Genomic DNA, 23,117 nt, shown 5'->3' with positions numbered 1-23,117 from the left:
ATATATATATATATTCATATTATTTATTTCTTATTTTTGTCTGTTACTCCTTATATGGGATTTACATCACTAGACGGTTGGCTGTGTATATGTTGGGGCTGGCCCAGTCTGAGACAACTTAATGGCCACAGGACATAATAAGATCGATTCCGAAAATGAAAATGGGCTAGAGCCCATCATAGGAACATCGACAGTTTGGATTTTTCCGGATTACTTGTCCCTTAAATCTATCATACAATATTCATATGCTAAGGGTGTTCAAACATACAAACGAAACACACCCCATACAAAGATTATGGCAAATGTGCACGAAATTAGAGTGAGTTCAAGTAATTACGATTTTTTTTTTTTTTAAAAGGCCTTTTAACCAACTACAATACAGATATTTTAAAGAACAAGCTAATGCAAACTCCAGCTTAAGTTGGAATGCTTGATTATTAGGTGTGTACTTCGGCTGTTGAGTAGCATTTAAGTTTGCAGTATCCAGGCCAATGAAATATTGGCAAGTTGACCCAAAAAGGAAAAGATATTGAGCATCAAGGTAGCGACAGACACTGTTCTACATTACGAGGCCATTCTTTCTAAACACTACTGATTTGTTGCATGGCTTGTACTTAGTAGGCCCAAACCTTTGCCAACCCCATCATAACTATATAGATTTTTTCAAGTAGTTGACCTAACCTAAGTTTGAAGGCAAGCAAGAGTAAAGAAGGCACCCCGCTTGCTCTTGAGTTGAGCATAGGTTCCTTGCTCCACCACCTTCCCATCTGCCACAAATGCAATTGAATCGAGCTCTTTTATGGTGTTGAGCCTATGTGCTATCACAATTGTACTCCTCCCAATCATGATTCTATCTAATGCTTCTTGAACAACTAGCTCAGATTGCACATCCAGAGCGCTTGTTGCCTCGTCTAGTAGTAATATTGTTGGATTCCGAATTATGGCCCTTGCTATTGCCATTCTTTGCTTTTGCCCTCCTGACAATTGCACTCCTCTTTCGCCACATTCAGTTTCATACCCTTCTTTAAGGGATCTACACGAAGTAATAATAATAAAGTCAATAATTGGACTAACCTTATCATATAAAAATCACCAATGTTAATATTCCATTTTATTAATCCAATTCAAATCCCAAATTTTATTGCCCTTATTTAATAACCTATTATTGATAAAAAATGTTGGGTCTGATTGTCCTAAGAAAAATTGCCGTTGTTCTAGTTTGCCAATTTAACTTTCAAAAATATTATAGACTTACCCAATTTTATAATATGTTTGTAAGTGTGACTGTGAGTGGGAGACCAAAAGTGACGGGTCAATGTAAACAAGAGCGAATAGAAAGCATCCATCACTCACAATCACACAAATCAATATGTTCTCAAATTTGATATGTCCCTAGAATTATTGTTTAACTTTTTTCATCACATGCTAAATTGTTGGCGATGATGAACAGAGAATACTTACGAGATAAACTCATGGGCATTGGCAGCTCTGGCAGCCTCCACCACCTCATTCTCTGAGGCATCAAGCTTCCCAATCACAATGTTGTGACGGATGCTACCTGAATATATAACTGGCTCTTGGCTAACAAGTGCCGTGTGCCTCCTATACCATTGAATATCCAATTGCCTTATGTCCACCCCATCTACTTTCACTGACCCATTCTCAACATCATAAAACCTTTGGATTAATCCAATCACCGTTGATTTCCCACACCCACTTTTCCCAACAAGTCCAATACTCATGCCCGGTTTCACCTCCAGGCAAAATTGGCGCAACACTAAGGTCTCAGGACGGCTTGGGTATGCAAAATCAACCTTCTTCATCTCTATCCTTCCACTTATTTTTTCCAACTTAGTTCCCCCATTGTCACCACCATCCTATTTCAAAATGCAAACGAATCTATCAAATAACATAAACTTTGTGCAATACTTTAAGCCAAAAAGAATGTGACAAGCTTCAAGTTAATTAGCTAGTCGTTACTTACATTATTATAAGACCCTGGAATCAATGATTGCCGGTCAAGAATTTTGAACACAGATGCAACTGCAGTGGCACCCTTGGCTAAATCTGAAGTCATGCTACCAGCTTCAGCTATGACCTTCCCGGTGCTGACCAATATGAAAAATGTCTTGAACACGTCCCCGGCCGATATCTCTCCCTTTTCCACTAATGTACCTCCATACCAGAAATCCAAAGCCCATGACATAAATGTTAGGCACTGAGCTGAACCCATGCCAATCCCGGCTAGCCATGCCTTCTTCCTTGCTTCTTTCCTTGGTGCCTCCTGAGCTTGATCAAATAGTTGAAGAACCTTCTCTACACTTCCAAATGAAGTCACAATTCTATGATTATAGACAGCTTCCACGGCAATTTGAGTACTTTGATTTTGTGCCTTAACACAATTGGTGGACATGGTAGAAAGTAATACTTTACGCGTGTAGAAACATAGAATTGTGAGAGGTTGAACCGCGATCATGACTAGTGCTAGTTTCCAAGCCACAACTAGCCCCATGATCATTGCAATAGTCACAGCCGAAGCTGTTTGGAGCAGTAAAGAAAGTCTGTCAGCTACAAGGGACTTAACCATGGAAGCCTCATTGCTCAATCTTGAACATAAGGCTCCACTAGAGTTTTGCTCATCATCAAACCAAGCTGTTTCAAAAGACAATATCTTCACCAACATTCTCAACCGGACTCTCTTCGTGAGCCTCTCTCCCATATATGCGAAACTGTAGTGCTGCAAGAGGTTCATTATGATTGAAACCAAAGTAAGTGAACAGAAAATTAGTGAATATGTGCGGATTCTAGCACGCATTTCTTCATGACTTGGAGCAAAAAAAGCAGCTATCATGCCTCCTATGGTCAAGGCATAGACAGGTTGGACCGCCCCAAAAGCTATAGCTGAGAGACTTCCAACAAGACCTTGTTTCCATTCTGGAGCATTTAGAGAGAGAAGCCGGGAAAAGGTAGGTCGGGGATGAGACACTGGAGCTGGGCTATCTGCGGTTATTATTGGTGATTTTGGAAAAAATGCTGGGCTTGATCTCGCAGTGCTAGGCCGGCCAGCACTGCTTCTTGCGACTGAAGAAACACGCAATTCAGAGCTTTGTTCTTGGTCATCGCTGCTGAATTGTCTCTGTAGTTTTGCCAGTTTGGCATAATGACCGTTTTTTCGGTTGATAAGGTCATTATGTGAACCTATTTCAATTATGCAACCACCAATTACGACTGCAATGAGGTCTGCATTTCGAACTGTGGAAAGCTTGTGGGCAATCACCTGAATATATACAACATTGTCAACATTAGTTACTAATGTAGGGTGAGGTATGTTTTGATAGTCTAATATTGGACAAACTGAGGTATAGCTTTGCAGTTTTTTTGGAAAAACAAAAATATTTTTTGTCCCATCATTCATCAAGTAATGTGCACAATTGATACATATCATAGGGCATGCCATTTTTCTTTTCGTTTGTCTTTCATCACCTAATTACTAGTATGCTAATATAATGCATGAATTATGAAAGACTATCTCGGTTCAATAGACATAAACACCAACTTCCTTAGCTCCTTTCATCCAAAACTAAGAAAATAGAAGAATTTTTTATATGTTGGTTGTGATGATCTCTTAATCCATTGACTTCAGGTGTCATCTAGTTAGAAATCAAAAAGAGGTAGAGTGAATTCAAGGGTAAATTTAGCAATATTGAAAGTGGGTAAATACCAAGGTAGTTCTCCCCATGGAGGCTTGATCAAGGGCATTTTGGACTAGTGCTTCTGATTCGGAGTCAAGAGCACTTGTTGCTTCATCAAGTAGGAGAATCAAAGGGTTTTTTATAATGGCTCTGGCAATCGCAATTCGTTGTTTCTGTCCACCTGATAATAGTGCTCCTCTTTCACCAATCTGTTACATAAGAAATAATATCAATACTATTCTTGATCTAGCTATTTTAAGATTCAAGCTAGAACTTGAACAACAATTATACAATGTACTCTCTCCCAAATGGACCATCAACAAGTGAAAATTAGGGAATGTCATTCACCCTGGTCTAACTTCCCTTAATCACTCCAAATTTCCATTTAACTTCAATAGGGGAAAACTTGGGTATAGTTCCTTGATTGCAGCATCTTAGATTCCTAATATTGTTCAATAATATGACTAAATTGACAAATGCAGCATTAAAGATGTCTTCTCATATCAACAATTAACTTCAATCAAGTGCCTCATTGGATAATGTAGCCACATGGTTGAATTTAATTAATTAGGAAACCTAAAATACAACATGTAAGAAACTTCACCCAAGTTTTGTACGTACTATAATCAATGCTTTCATTATGTAACCCACCTTGGTCTCATATCCTGCAGGAAGCTGCCTGATGAAGTTATGAGCATTGGCAGCCATGGCTGCAGCGGTGACTTCATCCATGGTGGCATCAAGCTTCCCAAATAGTATATTTTCCTTTATTGATGTCCCAAACAATGCATGTTCTTGACTAACAAGTCCCATTTTCCCTCTTATCCATTTCATCTGTAAAGATTTTATATCGACACCATCAATTCTCACAAATCCATCATCAGCATCATAAAACCGTTGCACTAATGCAATTGCTGTGGATTTGCCACTTCCACTGGCACCAACAAGAGCAACAGTTTTCCCAGCTTCAACTTTAAGACTAAAATCTTTGAGGACAATGGAATCCGGACGAGAAGGGTATGTGAATTTGACATGCTCGAATTCTAGTTCGCCTCTAATTTTGTCCAATACAAGTCCTTTTGTATTTTCACAATCAATTAAGGGTATCCGGTTGATCCTATCAAATATTCGTGTAGCTGCAACCGAAGCTTCCGTGAAGTACTTGACATCAGGAACTGCCATGCCAAGGGATCTGCATTATAGTCATCATTTTTTTAAAAGATCATTATATTAACTCTATTGTAAAAGAAAACCTTAATAAAGTAAGGAAAGTGCTTAGTGCAAATAAGTAGATGTCTATCTAAATTATGTGAAAGTGCCATTTGTTTGGTACAGCTTATTTTCATAGGTATATTTTGTTCAAAAAAAAAAAAAAGTTATACATAAGCAACATTAGACAAAAATAAGTCTAACCAAACAGGCAAAGATGAACTCAGTTCTTTATTCCTATAATTTAATTTTACAAATTAAATTTGATAAGTAACTATTGACATGGTGGCCGTACTTGAATATCTAGATAAAAATGAATGCACTTGCAATATGATGTTTCAAGTTCAATTAATAAAAGAAACTTTGCTGAGTACTATTCATCGAAATTCCTGAGTACGAAATTATGTATTTTATTTAAAACGTAATATAAATATATTAAGCATATAACTGTAGGCGATGGAATTGAAAATAGTCAATGGGCAATATGATGTGCCGACGAAAGATAATCTCTTTTCCACTTTACTTTTATTCTTTTGGATTTCTAGTTTCTTTGCCTCATGATTTGACATTTTTACTTGAGCTATATTGTTGGCCTACCTATATCCGACCATCTGTTATAATCTTTGGCCTGCTTATATCTGTTATAATCTTGCAATGATTTTTTTTTCCCCATTAAACAAGACGCTGATCATATTTGTAAGCAATCAATTCAAAATAGCATTCAAGATTATTCAAGTAACTACCTATTGCTAAGGTCAGGAATGACTAACAATGCAACATGAATATAAACATGCTTCTAAGATAGAATCGCCAAATGTTGATGACCAAGTAATGACTCCAATTGCAATCAGCCCCTTGCAGTTGAATTGGTGAATTTAATTAAGTTTGGCGTATATCATTAAGTTCCTCCTATTCAAATTTCTGCACTAATTTCCCTTCAGAAATGGTGCATTTCCCCAATGTGAGATAAGGTTCAAGAGATTACTTTTGTAAAGAAAACTCAACTTTCTCAACTAATGGTGAATATGAATAAACATTGACTGGACTTATTTTCGACTTTACAACCCTAATAAGATAAAGATGATGTCTTCCTCCAAGAAAAAAATAAATAAATAAAAATAAAGATAAAGATAAAGATGATGTCTTTTCTGATAACAAAAAAAAAATTAGATAAACACTGTGCATGTACTCATAAAGAATAACTATTAAGTCTTTATTTAACTTGAAAGATGTCATTTGATCTAAAGATTGTTTGAAAACAGAGATCATATGTATTACTCAAAAGCTAAGATCTAATCTTGGGTATACACCTCATGCAATATGGTCTAATCAATAATTCTATAATTTTCGTATCAAAAAAATAATAATTCTATAATTTAGTACTCTTAATTTTATGTTTTAATGATGGAATGAGAGGAAATGGAGGAAAATGTGATCAGAATATACCTCTCTCCTCATCTTTTTTTCGTTCCAAAAATACGAATTAAGTTTTTCCATAATGTGTCAAAAATTTATACAATATCTCAACACAACCGAAAATTAATATGCTTTAAGAAACGTGTACTGAAAAATTGAAGCAAAAAGCCACATACAGTCCACTTAATATGAAGGAGATTCCAGCCGCATAGATCCTTCCTCCACTTTCACCTTTGTACATAACCAAATGGCTTCCATACCAAGATAGAAAAGCCCATATTGCAAAAGAAAGCCCTGTGCTTCCAACGGCTAGACCTTTCGCAATACCTTGCTTGATTCCCAGTCTCGTGGTTCTATCCAATATTGCTGAATATTTCCCAACTATTACCCTCTCAGCAGTGAATGAATAAACTGTTTTAATGGAGCTCAGAGCCTGCTCAATAATGGTGTTTGCTTTACTGTACTCCATGTAGGACTTCTTCGACAAATAGAGAAGATATTTTCCATAAACCATTCCAGGTATAATTAATAAAAGTAGTGTTGGGAAGGCTACTAATGACAGCCTCCATGAAAAGTAAGTGGAAAATGCAAGCCCTGAAATGAACACTGAGGAGTGCATCAAAAATATTGGCACCTGTAATTTAAAAGGAAACAAAAAGAGAGAGAGAGTTAAAAAAAAAATGTTTCTCCCTATTGATTTTCATTGAGAAAACTACATATTGATAGATAGATCTTGGATACACACATATTAAGAGACACATTAAGAAACAGAAAATGAAGAAAAAAGAAAAACCTGCACATCAGTCATCTAATCCATTACTTTTCTTCTAAAGTTGGATTTCATATTTGAAAATAACAAAAAGAAAGGAAGGTTCACAGATCCTGAGACTACTGCTTAAAAGAAAAATTCATATCTGTGTTTTTTTTTTTTTTTACCTTTTCACTAAGAACTTCTTGTATGAGAGAAGCATCTTTTGAAATGCTATTGATGATTTCCGAAGTTGTTGTTTCTTGAGAATCAAAAAACCCAACCTCTTGCCTGAGAATAGCTTCCAAATACTTGTAACGAATTTTCAGCACTTGACGCTCACTGGTTTTACTCCAACAGTAACCTTCTGCAACCATTCACTATTGATTTAGTCCAAAGCCATCTTATATCTCTTCAATCATGCAAGGGGTTTTCTGAATGATGCCGCCAAAGAAAATTCAATTGATACTTTTGTTTTAGACGGCATTCAAACAAGTATACTAGTTTTTTTTTTTTTTTACTTATTTCAAGACTAGGGCATTCTAGGGTTTCATAAAACCACCACATTTCTCTTTTCATTTTGGTAATTATGGTGATGTCTCCTTATTCCACTACATATGTTTACTTGCGAGACACTATTTGAGACACAGTGGATTGGTTTAATTTGCATTAAACATCCCAAACAGTCAAACACCACATCGTAGTCAGAAAGCAAAGTAAATGAAGAAAGAAAAAAGGTATTTTGAAATTACCCATAAAGGCCAGCACCATTACTGCTAATCCCAAGTAAACGAAGTATAAGCTGCACTGTTAACAAAACCCAAAAAGATGAAATGAGAGAGAAGGAGAGAGAAATGCCAATAGGAATGAGAATGTTAACTACTAACCTTTTCAACCCCATCCATGAAATTCCCATGATTTTGTTGGGTCTTACTATAACCCAAGCTATTCATAAGACGGCTAGCGAAGACTAGCAAGCAGTTTGTAGACATGCCATCTCCAATAGCACCAATAGTACCCAACAACATAAGCATAATATCAACCCAGTCAGCATATGTGAAAATTATGGCTATTGAAGATTTGTCCTTCCTTCTCATCCCTCCTTTCTCTAAGTCATTCTTCTCTGGAGAACCCATTATATATACTTCTTAATTAGTACCTCAGTCTTTGCAAGAATGGCTTGAGTTGAGTGAATTTGCAAGAGCTAGTAAAAAAAAGAAGCAAGCAAGACTTAAGTTAAGGCTTGTGCATACAAGACTTAATTTGCTCAAAGAAATGGTACTCTATATATAACTGTGATGTGACTGGTGATTTCCATGAAGCAACCTTTATATCATAACCTTTTTTTTTTTTTTGGTAATATATATCATAACCATTATGCATGTGATGTGGGGTTGTTAAATACAGTCTTTGATGTTTTGGTGGTTGTTACTTTCAATATTATGAGAGCAAAAATAACCCAATTGTAGAGTGTTCAAGAAAGACGACTGTGACCAGTATTCCATTGGCGATTTTGGTTTTTAATGCTCCCCTTTCTTTTTCTTTTCCTTTTGGTTAGTTTAGTTGTTGTGATGTGAGATTACTTTGAAATCATGCTGTTTCATGTCGGCTTTTTAATTAATTAATGAACTTATGCTATTATAAAAAGTTTTATTCCGTATGCTAGATTTGGCTACCATTGGCTGCATTTCTTTTTCATCCTGCGCAAGCCTAGCATAAAACTCATATTCTACTAACCAAAGGTCCGAGAGAAAGAGTACAAAAATGGAAAAAAGAATGGACCAAATATGACAATAATGGCTATATTTTCCTCAAACTTACCCTTTTTTTGTCCTTACAATAAGTGGGGGAAGAGTATTGGAATGGGGGAAGAGTATTGGAACACAAGGAATTGGATAACAGCACTAAGCTACTAATCTTTTTAACACAAATTTATCCATTCTTCCATCTATAATCATAGTGTTTCTTCTCTGAAGGAAAAATTATGTCAAGAGCTAGCATATATTATTAAAAAGGGTAGTGTGGCCGGTGACCTATTAAAGGACAAGGCAGCTATATTATTTTCTGAATTGTGTTAAATTTTATTTTGAGAGAGAGAGAGAGAGATTATCATGGAAATAGTTGGGATAATTCCATAGAGCATATTCCTCTATATTGCTGTATATTAAGGTGAGCTGCATGCACAGATTCTGTTGTCATCCCACTACAGCTGGCCATATACCGAGCTGGATTTGTTGGACCTCAATAACTTTCTCCCCCTCTAAATATTAATCATCAACATATTAAGATCTCTTCCCCCTGATTTCCTTTCCATTCTTTTTTCTCTTTCATTGTCTTAAAAAAAATAAATAAATAAATAATTATTTTCCAACAGGTCTCTCTTGTTAGATCGATCTCAATCTGTATCCATAGATCTTTTGGCTTTTCCTTTCGTGTTTTCTAGGATGAATGATAATTGAGCTAACTAAAAAACTAATAAAAGAACATATCTCTCTCTTTTCTTGCATAAAATAAGAAGGTTTCAAGCATTATAGGGTACCTTTGCTCTTGTATTTATATGACCTAACTAGATCATCAAATATTTCCCTGTTTGATATTTTAAGAATACTATTACCAATGAAGTTCTTTTCCGGAGATTTGAGATGATTTCAATAAGATACGAGATTCCCATGAGATATGAGATCTTTCCTGAAAGAATCCATCATATATATAAAATATACATATATGATCTATGCCATATTAGCTATCCAATTGCTTTAATCATTCTTCTTTCCTCTTTTGGCATATTGGAGATAGTGGCATAAAGAAGCATTTATCCCATCAAAATGACAATGTTCTTAACTATAGCCCCCCAGATCTCCATATCCACAGATTTTATGTTAAAATCTAAAAAGAAAACATTGTAGAGAATGATGTAGAAGTGGAAGAGAAAGAGAGGCGGGTACATTGAGGGTTATATAGTTTGGTCACACGGCCTAAATCCACAAGATAGAACTCTCAATAATTACATTTTTATTATGTATTAAGATATATAATTCAAAGAACCTTAGAGCTTTAGCATTTGGTGTGCTAAAACACCTCAAATGCTATTTTAACACCCCCAAACAACAAACCAAACATACTACATTTGGGATGCTAAATCTAAAAAAAGTACTACATTTGTGTGTAGAACGGGATGTTTTAGCTATTGTTCATCTTTTAAAAAATTCCAATGCCAATTACTCATTAGAGCCTTTACTCACTGATTGCAAGGACCTGTTGAAGTCATTCCCCAACCTTCAAATTAAGCACGCTTATAGGGAAGCAAACTGGTGTGCAGATGTTTTAACTAGACTAGGCAATGCTAGCGATGAAGCTTTTATTTTATTTTCATAGCCCACCATCGGTGCTGGGGTAGTTATGCTCCCTTGATAGAAAGGGAACCTTTTGTAACAGATTTATTTCTAGTTAATTGCTTATTATCCTCTTTCACCATAAAAAAATACAAAATAAAAAAAAATAGAAAAAAATCTTAAAAAATTTGGCAACTTGCTACAATAATTTTCTACTAGTAGTAATTATTGTAGCAAGCTGCTACTCTCTTTTTTATATATATAATTATTTCTCTCTTTGTCTCTCAATCTCTCTCTCTCTCTCTTAAATCAGAGATGGCATTGATGATGAAGATGATAAACAACAATGTAACGTTGATGACGAAGGCATTGAGATCAAGGATGTCAATACCGTACCGGAGGTCGTACCGGTTTGGTCACCGGTACGATATATTTCGGATACCAGTCAATACCGGTGTACCGTTTCGGATTTACCGCTATTTTTTATATTTATAAATATATATATATATATATATATATTATAATAAATATAAAAGTTTACTATAAAACATTTCCTCAATTCAGAACTAATTATTCATGGTTTTAAACTTTAGTATCAATTAAAAGGGAAAAAAAATAATAAAATAAAATAGAAAGCTTAAAAGTTACCATTGCATACTAAGAAAACAAATAATACTAATAAGTTAATGCAAATAAGTTACCATTCTTTCCTAACAAAAATTCAAAAATTACAAAACTTAAAATAAAAAAAAAAAAAAAAAAAAAAAAAAAAACTTTTTCTGTACCGGCCAGTACGCCCGGTACCAGCCGGTATTGCCCGAAATTGGCCGATACGGTCGGTATTTTTTCCGGTACGAAACAGGGGGGTCGAGCGTACCGGATTACTGGCCGATACGGTATATTCCGGCTGTACCAGCCGGTACAGTACGGAATTGACAACATTGATTGAGATCGATGATGGTGACCACGTTGGGTGGTGGTGGCAATGGTTTGTTGTGGGTTTTAGCGGTGGTTAGGTTTTTGTTGGTCGTTGTGGCAGCGGTTTTTGTGGTGGTTGTGAGTTGGGTGTTTGATGGGATTAGTTTTTATATTTGGGTTAGACGGATTTGCTAAGTTTTAAGGGGATTGGATTGGATTTTCATGGGATGTTGGGTGATTAGTGGTGGGTGTGAGATTTTGGGTTGGATGTGTTTTGACTTATTTATATTTTTTTTAATTGGTTGAATGAAAAAAAAAAAAAAAAAAAGAGGTAAGATATAAGATGCAGGGTGGATTGGGAAATGATGTGTCAAAAACTTAAAAAAGTAGCATTTCCGTATATTAAAACACTCTTTTTTTTTACCACACCAAATACTGTTAATACACCATACATAGATGGGCTTTACACTAAATTTGAACTATTTGAACCGTCACAAATATTAATTGCATTCTACTTTCCCATGACAAGAAATCAACAGATTCTTTTAATCTTATATGCATCAAGCAACCGCTTGTTTATTACTAAAATACAAGTTCTTGGGTGAATAAACGAATTACTTTATTACGTATAGTATGTTATAATTAATCCGATATATCATAATGGCATATGGCATGGCCTTGACCCATGCATATGGAATATTTTCATGCTTCATATTGATATAAATAATAATTTATCATAATATCAAAATAGAAAATTTATCCTCTTTATTAATTATTATACTTTTTTATTTTCTTACATATAAAAACATAAAGCATTTGAGAAAGAATTAAGATGTTAGACCATACTCTAATCAATTCAATATATATATATATATATATATATATATATATATATATATATTTATATAAAAGCAAAGATCTTATACAAAAGAGTATGAGGTTCTGCCATGTGACACTTGTATAAGTAATATTTCATTTAGTCTTTTATCTCACCCCATCTTCTTATCAATTACCATTTTAAGTCATAAATGCATAAGATTAAGAGATTTGTTTCCACCCTTTTTCCAACTTCTTGAACTCTTCCACTTTTAATTTCATTAATTTCAAAAATAAAAGGTTTTTTCCATTCAATATTAGTTTTCCATGTTATAATACATGTTATTTTATAGATCCTAGTTTCACAAAATATTTAGAGAGAGAGAGAGAGAGAGAGAGAATTAGTATCAAGAAAAGTATGAAATTGGCTTTGGTTTTAGGTGCATATGATCTAAACTTCTTAACGACACTGTCAAAGCTTAATACAATGCATTGGTGATCTTTTGGATTTCTAAAAGGTATGTTTAGGGAAGACATAGAGTCTTTATATGTATTATTTGTTTTTATTTATATTTTTCGGAAGTGCTTAATTTTTGTAAGTGATTATTGAGGTACTTAGATGTATGTAAAATTATTGTTATATTTTAAATTTTTTGACATGTATATTTAGTTTTGCAAATTAAAAATTATAAACCTTAAATCTTAGATGTTCAGCCTTCAAAAGTTCATGTGTTTTTTTTTTAAATACTTCTAAAAAATAAATAAATAATATGAATTTTTATATTGAAAACATCAAATGTAAGAACCAAATATACATCTACACTTGATAAAAAAAATATCAATAGGCATGTAGTGGGATTTTTAGGGTCTAATTAATTATGGTTACTTATGGATACATTGTATTACCATTTTTTTTTTCCTTCATTATTTTAGTGACATAATACATAATTGAAATTAATTTTCCAAGCATTATAACAAATATGAGTATTATAAAATAACTAATAACAAACACGCATCACGCGGGACATCCACTAGTATTAATAATAATCAATCAATCAATATATCTATAAAGGCATAGGCTTAATAACATAGTGGCCTCTTCAATAATAATAATAATAATAATCAATATATTACTAAAAGCTAAAACGTAGGATTTAATGTTGCTACGCTTCCATTGAGTCACGTCAGCAACTATGTCATTTTCAATTTTTTTATACAATTTTTTAACATTTAAAGTGAATTAAAAACTCTATTATATTACAATTATATTACAATCAAAATATCATATTTAATTTATCTTATTTTTAATTATTCTTATTTATTATTAAATTTTCAATTCCATTTTAACTTTTCATATCCCCACTACTCTCTACCTTAACTTTCTTCAACCTTTCTCATTCCATTTCAACTTTTCATATCCCCACTACTCTCAATATTAATATTATTCTATCTTTTTATCTTCCTTTATTTTTGACTCTTCTTATTCTTATCCTCATACTATAAAATTGTCATTCTCCCTCTTATTCCATGCATAATTTCTATTTTTCCACACATAAAAGCCCCCCCTCTCTCTCTCTCTCTCTCTCTCTCTCTCTCTCTCTCTCTCTCTCTCTCTCTCTCTCTCTCTCTCTCTCTCTCTCTCTCTCTCTCTATATATATATATATATATATTTTTTTTTTTTTAGTGTAACAGGTTGGCCATCAAAACATACTGATGCAGTATTGAAAACTCCACCAAATGCATCACAGAAATTAGTTTTAGACTACTAGAAGTCAGTTAGTTTGCTAAAATTGGAATTGACAGGTAATCCAGCTTGATACGATTTAGTTTTATATTTTATATTGTTATCTTGTTTATTCACATTGGTTGTTAAATGTTATATTATTGCATTATAAAGATAGTATATAAAAATATAATATTATTTTATTACATAGCATAACTAAAATAATATGGTGTTTATTGCTATACATTTCATTTTTATTATTTTATTCTCATCTTATTTTATTCAACATTTAAATTTAGCAACATCCTCCATATCATAATTATTTATATTTTGTCTCATTTTTAAAAAAAATTAAACGTATAATATTTTATTCAATAAATAAAAATTATTCTTATAAAGTCTTCCCATGAAATGTTACAATGCATCAATGGAAAAATGAAATACAAAAAAAAAAAAATATATCAATTTAGAAACACTCAATTTAAATAAAAAAATAAAAATAAAAATAAAGAATAAACAATTTTCTTATAAAGTATTCCCATAAAAAGTTACAATGCATTAATAGAAAAAGAGAATACAAAAAAATGCTATTTTAGAAACACTAAATTTATAATAATAATAATAATAATAATAATATCAAACCAAACATATCATAAAATAATAAACTAATAGTTGTGGATGTACTAACTTCATGGTAGCAAAATGGAGTAAAATAAAAATAAAAATAAACGTTACAATATGCATATTTAGTACATTAGAATTATCATCAAATTTGGGAAAACAATAGGATGTTAACAAAGAGGGAGAGAAAGAGATTAGTAAAAGAAATCAAATGTCAATTAAATAAATTAATTAGTAACCGTTGATTGGAAAACAAAGAGACCGACGGCTAAAGGAGTTAAAAATTAATTAAAGATGACCCTACGAATGTTATTATAAACTTTACAATGCAAATAAATAAATCGTTAAATTCACTTAATTAAATCATATAATCAACAATTAAATAAAATCATACAAAATTTAAACTTGAAACTAATCAAACTCTAATCTAGAAAATCATATTTATTATCAAAACTAAAAGGAAAACGTTCTTCAGTAATAATAAAAATATATAAGAAACAAAGATGAAAATTTTCAAAATATTTTTTTTTTTTGACATTTCATTTAACATTTTTTATAAATAATAAAATATATAAAAAAAAAAGTCCTTAAATGCTTATATTCTTCACATACCATGACTTTTAAAATCTAATGAAAAGTTCGAAGAATTTAACTCTCATTTAATGCCTCTATTATGAAAATCAATAGCTAGTAAAATATGATAATAGTAAGAAACATTATAAATGAGAACATGAAAAAACTAATTAGCCACTATTATTATGGAATAGATGTCTTTTTTTTATGCATCTAAGAAAATGAACTGTATAGGGTTTACTTATTAAGGTATATATAAAGATTCAAGTTAAAAAAATATGTAAAGGTTTTTTGAAAAAAAAAAAAGTAGATGTAAGATTTTTATTAACTTAAAAGACAATGAAAAACCAATTTTTAATTACTACTGTGGGGGTAAAATTCATCAGTCAACAGTGGGCCTTGGTACCCGTGCGGAGCCCAGCCATAACAGGAAGTGAAGACACGACCAGAAGACTCCCAGCCCAATCCTGTTGGGCCAGGCTTGTTTAAGGGGCGTCCGAGGAGGAGTGTCTCCTCGGACGCACCAAATGGGAGTCCAATTCACACCCTTTACATGGTGAGAAATCATCCCAAATCAAAGGGAAATGCTAGACGTTCAGGGGACAACCACAACTGCCGCATTAAATGCAAGGGAGTTACTTTTCCAGCCGCATTAATGTAGAAAGGATAGGAGAACAGTATTATCTTGGCCAGTGCAACTCACAGAAAAGAAGGAAGATGTCCTATGGGACAGACACTCAAGTAGAGGCCCAGATGGTTAATAAGTGTAGGGCCCTAACCAATTGAAAGATGCTATATAAGAGAAGAAAATCCCCATGAGAGAAAAAAACGGTAGAGGAAAGAGCAAGAAAAAGAGAGAGAGAGAGAGAGAGAAGTTTTGTAAACAAAGCATAAGATACAGTCCCATGAACTGTTATCCCAAGAAACTTAATGAAACATTCCCACGTTCAAATGGTTGCATGGCTTACTAACAATTACGTTTACTCTGTCAAGACCTAGTTCTACGACCCACTCTCTACAAATTCATTGTTGAGGGTCTTTTGGGCCAGAATCGCCCGCTTGCTGGGCCTGGGCCCCAAACTCCGCCCTTACAATTGGCGTCGTCTGTGGGGAGAACTTGTGTCTCGACAAGTGAAACAATAAGGGATGGAAGGATCAGGTCCGTGCCAAACTAGACGTGCAGAGTCTCAACGACAGGACAACTTTCTAAATCTCGAACGAGCGAAGGACCAAGGTAATCAACAAGAGGGCAGCGTGAGCACCTCTCACACGAGTAGAAGCCGCTCAAAATGGAAGGATCATGCATCCCCTAAGCAAAACGATCGAAAGGCTCTACAACAAGAGGTTGATGATTTGAAGAAAAAGCTGCGCCGACCACAGCGAAAACGTCCTTCACCCGGCTCGAACACTAGCAGTGGTGAGGATGGAGAATACAGACGAAGGTCAAGAACCCCTCCGAGCGAGACTTTTTCCTATAAGGAAGAACGGCCTCGCAAACGCGGCCACAAAAGCCCGTCTTACCAAGGCCTGGCCAATGACGCCATGAGCAAGGCCCTGGATCGCATCTCCCAGTCGCCATTCACACGTAGAATAGAGAGGGCAGTGCTTCCTCGGCGGTTCAATCAGTCAACGTTTGCCATATACAATGGTCGAACTGACCCAGTGGAGCATGTAAGCCAATTCAACCAGAGGATGGCCATCCACTCCAGGGACGAGGCGTTGATGTGTAAGGTGTTTCCATCTAGCTTGGAACCCCTGGCAATGAGATGGTTTGATGCCCTTCCGCCGAATTCCATAGATTCCTTTAAACAGCTGACGCAGGCTTTTGGTTCCCGCTTCATCACCAGCACTAGAGTCCCTCTGCCCCTCGACTCCCTCTTATCCTTGTCCATGCAGGAAGGAGAAACACTGAAGGCCTACTCGGACAGATATTGGGAAATGTACAACGAGATAGAAGGAAACTACGATGACGTCGCCATTAGTACATTCAAAAGGGGCCTGCCGACAGAGCATGGCTTAAGAAAGTCCCTCACTAGGAAGCCAGTCACCAGCGTGCGACAACTCATAGACAGAATAGACAAGTACAAAAAGGTCGAGGAGGACCAGCAGATTGGGAAGGGTAAAGCGAAGGTTGTCCCTCAGGAGAGGAGGGACTTCAGGTCAGACCGCTTTGGCAGTGGTAACAGGCCGAGAAGAGATTACATGGAACAGTCTGGACCTACTGGGGCTCAGGTAGTCCATGCCGTGTTCCGAGAACCATTGCACAAGATCCTGGAGAAGGTGAAGTGCGAACCTTTCTTTCAGTGGCCGAACAGGATGGCAGGCGACCCTTCAAAACGCAATCAGAATCTATACTGCGCGTACCATCAAGAGCCCGGTCACACCACCGACGATTGCAGGAATCTGAAAAACTATTTGGATCGGCTTGTCCGAGAAGGAAAGCTGAGGCATCTATTGCACCGCCCCAAACAGTCAAATGTCGAAACCAGACAAGACGCATTGAGGCCACCCCTAGGCACGATAAATGTCATTCTTGCCGCACCTGGGAGAACCGGCTCCGGCCCGTTTAGAGTAATGTCAGTGGGCAGATTCCCGACGGAACCAAACGAAAGGGAATCCAAGAGAGCCAGACTGAGTGCCACGCCATTAATCAGGTTCACGGAGGAGGATAAGCGAGGAACTATTCAACCCCATGAAGATGCCCTAGTCGTGACGCTTAGAATAGGAGGTTATGACGTGAAAAGGGTGTTAGTCGATCAAGGCAGCGCCGTGGAGGTAATGTACCCGGATTTGTATAAGGGGCTGAACTTGAAGCAGGAATACCTGTCGCCATACGATTCCCCCCTGGTTAGCTTTGAAGGAAAGATCGTCATCCCGAGAGGCATGATTAGGTTGCCTGTGCAAACAGACTCAGATGTGGTAGAAGTGAACTTCATTGTCGTAGATGCATACTCCCCTTACACAGCTATCGTGGCCCGGCCATGGCTTCATGCACTAGGGGCTGTGTCGTCAACCTTGCACCAAAAAGTGAAATATCCGTCAGGGGGTTAGATCAAAGAGATAATAGGGAACCAGGGAATGGCTAGGCAATGCATGGTGTCGGCAATCTCACGACGGCCGAATAGCGAACCTTCCACTTCAGCCGAGAACGGCTTATAGCAATTAATGACTACGGTCCCAACTGTGGGCAATGGAAGACCGACCATGGAGGTGAACTGTGAGGAGTTGGAGAAAGTACTTGTCGGATCTGACCCTGAGAGGTTTTTTCAGATTGGTTCGGAATTACCGCCCCAAGTGAAGTCAGTGCTGACTGCTTTCCTCTAACAGAATGTAGATGTGTTTGCTTGGGACCCCTATAAGGCCCCCGGGGTCGACCCAGATTTCATCTGCCACCGCCTTAATGTGAATCCGGCTATAACACCCAAGAGGCAGGCTCCTCGACGACCGTCGAAAGAACATACCGACGCCGTGAGGGAAGAGGTCGTAAGATTGAAGAAAGCAGGGGCTATCAAAGAGGTCTTTTATCTCGAGTGGTTAGCCAACACAGTAGTGGTAAGGAAGAAGAGTGGTAAATGGCGGGTCTGCGTAGACTTCACAGACCTAAACAAGGCGTGCCCAAAGGATCCTTTCCCTATGGCCCGGATAGACCGGTTGGTAGATTCAACTGTTGAACATCCTAGAATGAGTTTTCTAGATGCTTTTCAGGGCTACCACCAGATATCCTTGGCAGCCGAAGACCAGGAGAAGACTGCTTTTGTCACCCCAGTTGGGAATTATCATTATAAGGTGATGCCTTTTGGCCTGAAAAATGCCGGGTCAACCTATCAGAGGATGATGACCAGGATATTTGAACAGCAGATGGATAAAAGCGTTGAAGTGTACATAGACGACATGGTGGTTAAAAGTAAGTTGGTTCCCGACCATATTGAAGATCTCGGCAACGTTTTTCAAATACTGAGAAAGTATAAACTACGGCTGAACGCAACCAAATGTTCATTTGGAGTGGGATCAGGAAAATTCTTAGGTTATATGGTGACTCACAGAGACATTGAGGTTAACCCTGACCAAATAAGAGCCATCCATAGCTTGCAGCCTCCTCGGAATCCTAAAGAGGTCCAAAAGCTAACTGGTATGATAGCTGCTTTAAACCGTTTCATCTCGCGCTCAGCAGATAGATGCAGGCCATTTTTTCTCCTATTATACAAGTGGAAAGGATTTGAGTGGAATGAGGAGTGCACTATAGCTTTCCAACAGCTAAAGGAATACCTCGCCCAACCACCGATCATGTCCAGTCGCGATGCCGACGAGGTTTTGAATGCCTACATCGCAGTAGCCCCACATGCAGTAAGCTTGGTGCTAATCCGAGAAGACAACGACACACAGCGACCGGTCTACTACATTAGCAAATCACTGCAGGACGTAGAAACCCGTTACCTTCCCCTCGAAAAGGCTATCTTGGCCATCGTACAGGCCACACGAAAGCTTCCTCACTACTTTCAAGCACACACTGTTGTAGTGTTAACTCAACTCCCCTTAAAGTCCATCCTGCGCAGCGCCGATTACACAAACAGAATTGCGAAATAGGGAACGATTCTGGGTGCCTTTGACATTAGATACATGTCTCGCACCGCTGTAAAAGGCCAGGTCCTCGCCGACCTAGTGGCAGAATTTGCGGAGCCCACATTAGAAGGAAAGGAAGTATCGGTATTACTAGGGGCTGATGAAAGGGTGATCAGCATAGTTTCTCCGCATGGACACACTTGGTGGAAAGCATACATTGATGGCACAGCGAATCAAAGGGGCTCAGGGTTAGGGCTTGTCCTGCTCTCACCTGAAGGGATAACCATAGAGAAGTCATTGAGACTCGGATTTTCATCCATGAACAACGAGGCCAAATATGAGGCGTTATTGGAGGGAATGCGGATGATCCGGAAAATGGGGGGGAAAGCCGTGGACATGTTCTCGGATTCGAGACTCATTGTGAGACAGGTAAATGGAGACATGGAGGCAAAGGATGAAAGAATGAAGAAGTATCTAGTTCGGGTTAAGTACCTACAGACCCATTTTCATCACTTCTGCTTGACGCACGTACCCAGAAGTGGGAACACTCATGCTGATTCTCTTGCGACGTTGGCTACCTCCTCGGCTCAGCCCCTTCCTCGAGTCATTTTGGTAGAAGAGCTCATCCATCCTTTAACAGAGAAAGCCAATGGGATTGGAGTACATAACATCAGGACTGGACCGAGCTGGATGGACCCTATAGTGCTGTACTTAAAGCACGACACCTTGCCGGATGACAAGGTTGAGGCTAACAAAATCAGGAGAAAAGCTACTCGATTCTGGTTGTCGGAGGACTCCAAGCTTTACCGACACTCGTTCTCGGGGCCGTATTTGCTGTGTGTGCACCCAGAGGCTACTGAACTCATCCTAGAAGAGTTACACGAAGAAATTTGCGGAAGTCACACGGGGGGTAGGTCTTTGTCTCACAGAGCCTTAACGCTGGGTTATTGGTGGCGAGCATGCATAAAGAAGCCCTGGAGTATGTGAAGAAGTGTGACCAATGCCAGAGATTCGCTCCGAACATACACCAGCCTGGTGGAGAGCTGAACCCATTGTCCAGTCCTTGGCCATTTGCGCAATGGGGCCTAGATATACTTGGTCCCTTCCCCAAGGTAACAGGGAATAGAAAATTTCTTCTCGTCGGCACCGACTACTTCACCAAATGGGTAGAGGCTGAGGCGCTGGCAAACATTAGGGACATCGATGTCAAGAAGTTTTTTTGGAAAAATATTGTCACCAGGTTCGGCACCCCACACACCCTGGTGTCGGACAACGGGCTCCAGTTTGACAGCAAAGCCTTCAAAAGGTACTGCAGTGAGCTAAGGATTGTTAACTGGAACTCCACGCCAGCTTACCCCCAGAGTAATGGACAAGCAGAAGCCGTCAATAAAACCATAATGAACGGACTGAAAAAGAGACTAGATGACGTGAAAGGAAGATGGGTCGAGGAGCTAACCCATGTCTTGTGGACATACCGTACCACGCCTCGTAGGTCCACAGGGAAAACCCCTTTTTCAATGACCTATGGGGCCGAGGCTGTCATCCCATTGGAGGTGAACTTCCCAACCTAAAGGACTACCACCTTCTGCCCCGCTACCAATGACAAACTTCTGGAGAAGAGCTTAGACCTCATCGACAAAAGAAGGGAAGGCGCGATGGTCCACCTAGCTAACTATCAGCAGAAGCTCAAGCAAGGTTACGATGCCAAGGTGAAGTCCAGACCATTGGCGCCTGGGGATCTAGTACTGAGGAAGGTCTTGGGCACTGCGAGAAACCCCGCATGGGGAAAGCTCGGACCAAACTGGGAGGGACCGTACCGTATCACTTCCGTAGCCGGCATAGGAGCCTACTTTTTGGAAGACTTGGATGAACGTATAGTGCCACGCCCTTGGAATGTAAACAACCTGAAAAGGTACTGTTATTAATGAAAGATATAATCTTTGATGCCGTATAACTGTGCAGTTACTCGATCTAAGCGTTAAACAGAACCCAAGTCTTGCATGGTTCCTCCGCCACAGACTTGGGGGAAATTAACCGCGATACGATTCTCCCTAAGTGTTAAACAGAACCCAAGTCCTGCATGGCTCCTCGGCCACAGGCTTGGGGGAAATTAACCGCGATACGACTCTCACTAAGCGTTAAACAGAACCCAAGTCCTGCATGGCTCCACCGCCACAGACTTGGGGGAAATTAACTGCGATACGATTCTCACTAAGCGTTAAACAGAACCCAAGTCCTGCATGGCTCCTCCGCCACAGACTTGGGGGAAATTAACCACGATACGACTCTCACTAAGCGTTAAACAGAACCCAAGTCCTGCATGGCTCCTCCGCTACAGACTTGGGGGAAATTAACCGCGATACGACTCTCACTAAGCGTTAAACAGAACCCAAGATCTGCATGGCTTCTCGGCCATAGACTTGGGGGAAATTAACCACGGTACGATTCTCACGAAGTGTTAAATAGAACCCAAGTCCTGTCTAGCTCTTCGAACCGAGGACTTGGGGAAAATTAGGTTCACAACCGTCTCGCCTAATTATTAACTATCGTTCTTTTCACGTATTCATTCGCTTACGCTTGTTTCTCAACAGTTAGTGACGGAATAGACATCCATTCATGATGAAAACGAAAGAGAAGAAAACAATGATATTTGAAGGGAAATAACCTTTATCATTAAAATCCAAAAGCAGTTCTGTTTACAAACACTGACAAGGCAAAACAAAACGAAATACAAAAGATAAGACAAATAAAATGCTACACTACTTTCCTAAGAGCCCTGAGCAGGAGCGGCTGATCATCTGCTGCTTAGGTCCCCGAGGCAACCTCCTTGGCCTGTGCAACGATCTCGTTAATACAAAGGCTATCCTCGGGTAACTTGCCCTGCGCGGCCTGCACCGTACCCCCAGCCTCGGGAATGGAGGAGTCCGCTGGAGGAGGCTCTGTGGAGGTAACTTCGTCAGGAATCTCACGAATGTCCTCCGGGAAAAAGATGTTCTCAGCCTTCCTGAGATCGGAGTCTGCCGGGACAGCTGCGGGATCCAGGGCTACACCCCAGGACGTGGTGATGTATTCCCTGCAAACGGTGGCCACTTCCTCAGCCAGCCTGACCTCAGTATCATGGACTCCACGATCATATGAGGCCGCCACAGCCTTCTCGGCAGCCTCCCTGGCCAAGCGGGCCTCCTCCTTGGTTCTTGCAAGCTCAGCCTTGAGCATTGAAACCGCCTGCTGCTCTGCCGTGAGTTTCTCCTCAGATTGGCGGAGCTGTATGCGCATATCGTCAGCCTGCTTTGTGGCATTCTTAAGGCCGGCTTCCGCGCTCGCATAAGCCTTCTTCACCTCCTTCATTTCATTATTCAGGCGATCAAAATCCTGTTTGAGATCGCCAGCGGTCTTCTCGGCAGCAGAACGGGACTGAGCCTCCCTGTGCAAGTCCTCACGAGCCTTCTTGGCCCATTCCTCAGCGACAAAAATTTGTTGGGTGACCTGCGCCGAGAAGGAAATAAAG

General features: G+C 38.3%; 2 protein-coding genes across 2 annotated transcripts; one reads left to right on the top strand and one right to left on the bottom strand.

Annotated features, from left to right (window-relative positions):
• Nucleotides 1–435: 435 nt before the first annotated feature.
• LOC115956805 (putative ABC transporter B family member 8) lies at nucleotides 436–8,201 on the bottom strand. The gene is made up of 9 exons (XM_031075093.1): nucleotides 7,953–8,201; nucleotides 7,818–7,872; nucleotides 7,254–7,432; nucleotides 6,494–6,951; nucleotides 4,344–4,884; nucleotides 3,722–3,901; nucleotides 1,985–3,277; nucleotides 1,462–1,877; nucleotides 436–1,033 (listed from the first exon to the last, which is right to left on the bottom strand). Exons 1-9 carry the CDS (start codon nucleotides 8,199–8,201, stop codon nucleotides 682–684), a joined length of 3,723 nt encoding a protein of 1,240 aa, XP_030930953.1. The 3' UTR covers nucleotides 436–681.
• A 7,994-nt stretch (nucleotides 8,202–16,195) lies between these two features.
• On the top strand, nucleotides 16,196–18,100 carry LOC115964577. Its single transcript, XM_031083861.1, has one exon. The coding sequence runs from the start codon at nucleotides 16,196–16,198 to the stop codon at nucleotides 18,098–18,100; it is 1,905 nt and encodes a 634-aa protein (XP_030939721.1).
• The last annotated feature ends 5,017 nt before the right edge of the window (nucleotides 18,101–23,117 follow it).

Source organism: Quercus lobata, chromosome 2 (assembly GCF_001633185.2).
Source record: "Quercus lobata isolate SW786 chromosome 2, ValleyOak3.0 Primary Assembly, whole genome shotgun sequence".
NCBI lineage: Eukaryota > Viridiplantae > Streptophyta > Magnoliopsida > Fagales > Fagaceae > Quercus > Quercus lobata.
The sequence above is the reverse complement of the archived record's forward strand: the minus strand, read 5'-3'. Positions and strand labels throughout refer to the sequence as shown.

What these genes read in the sequence shown, in the direction of transcription:
- LOC115956805 (XM_031075093.1), bottom strand. Translation starts at nt 8,201, where the DNA reads ATGGGTTCTCCAGAGAAGAATGACTTAGAGAAAGGAGGGATGAGAAGG. An exon ending in TCATGGATGGGGTTGAAAAG is followed by an intron (nt 7,873 to 7,952) that starts GTTAGTAGTTAA and finishes TTTTGTTAACAG; the next exon opens with TGCAGCTTATACTTCGTTTA. An exon ending in TTCCAGGGTCTTATAATAAT is followed by an intron (nt 1,878 to 1,984) that starts GTAAGTAACGAC and finishes ATTTTGAAATAG; the next exon opens with GATGGTGGTGACAATGGGGG.
- LOC115964577 (XM_031083861.1), top strand. Translation starts at nt 16,196, where the DNA reads ATGGAAGGATCAGGTCCGTGCCAAACTAGACGTGCAGAGTCTCAACGA.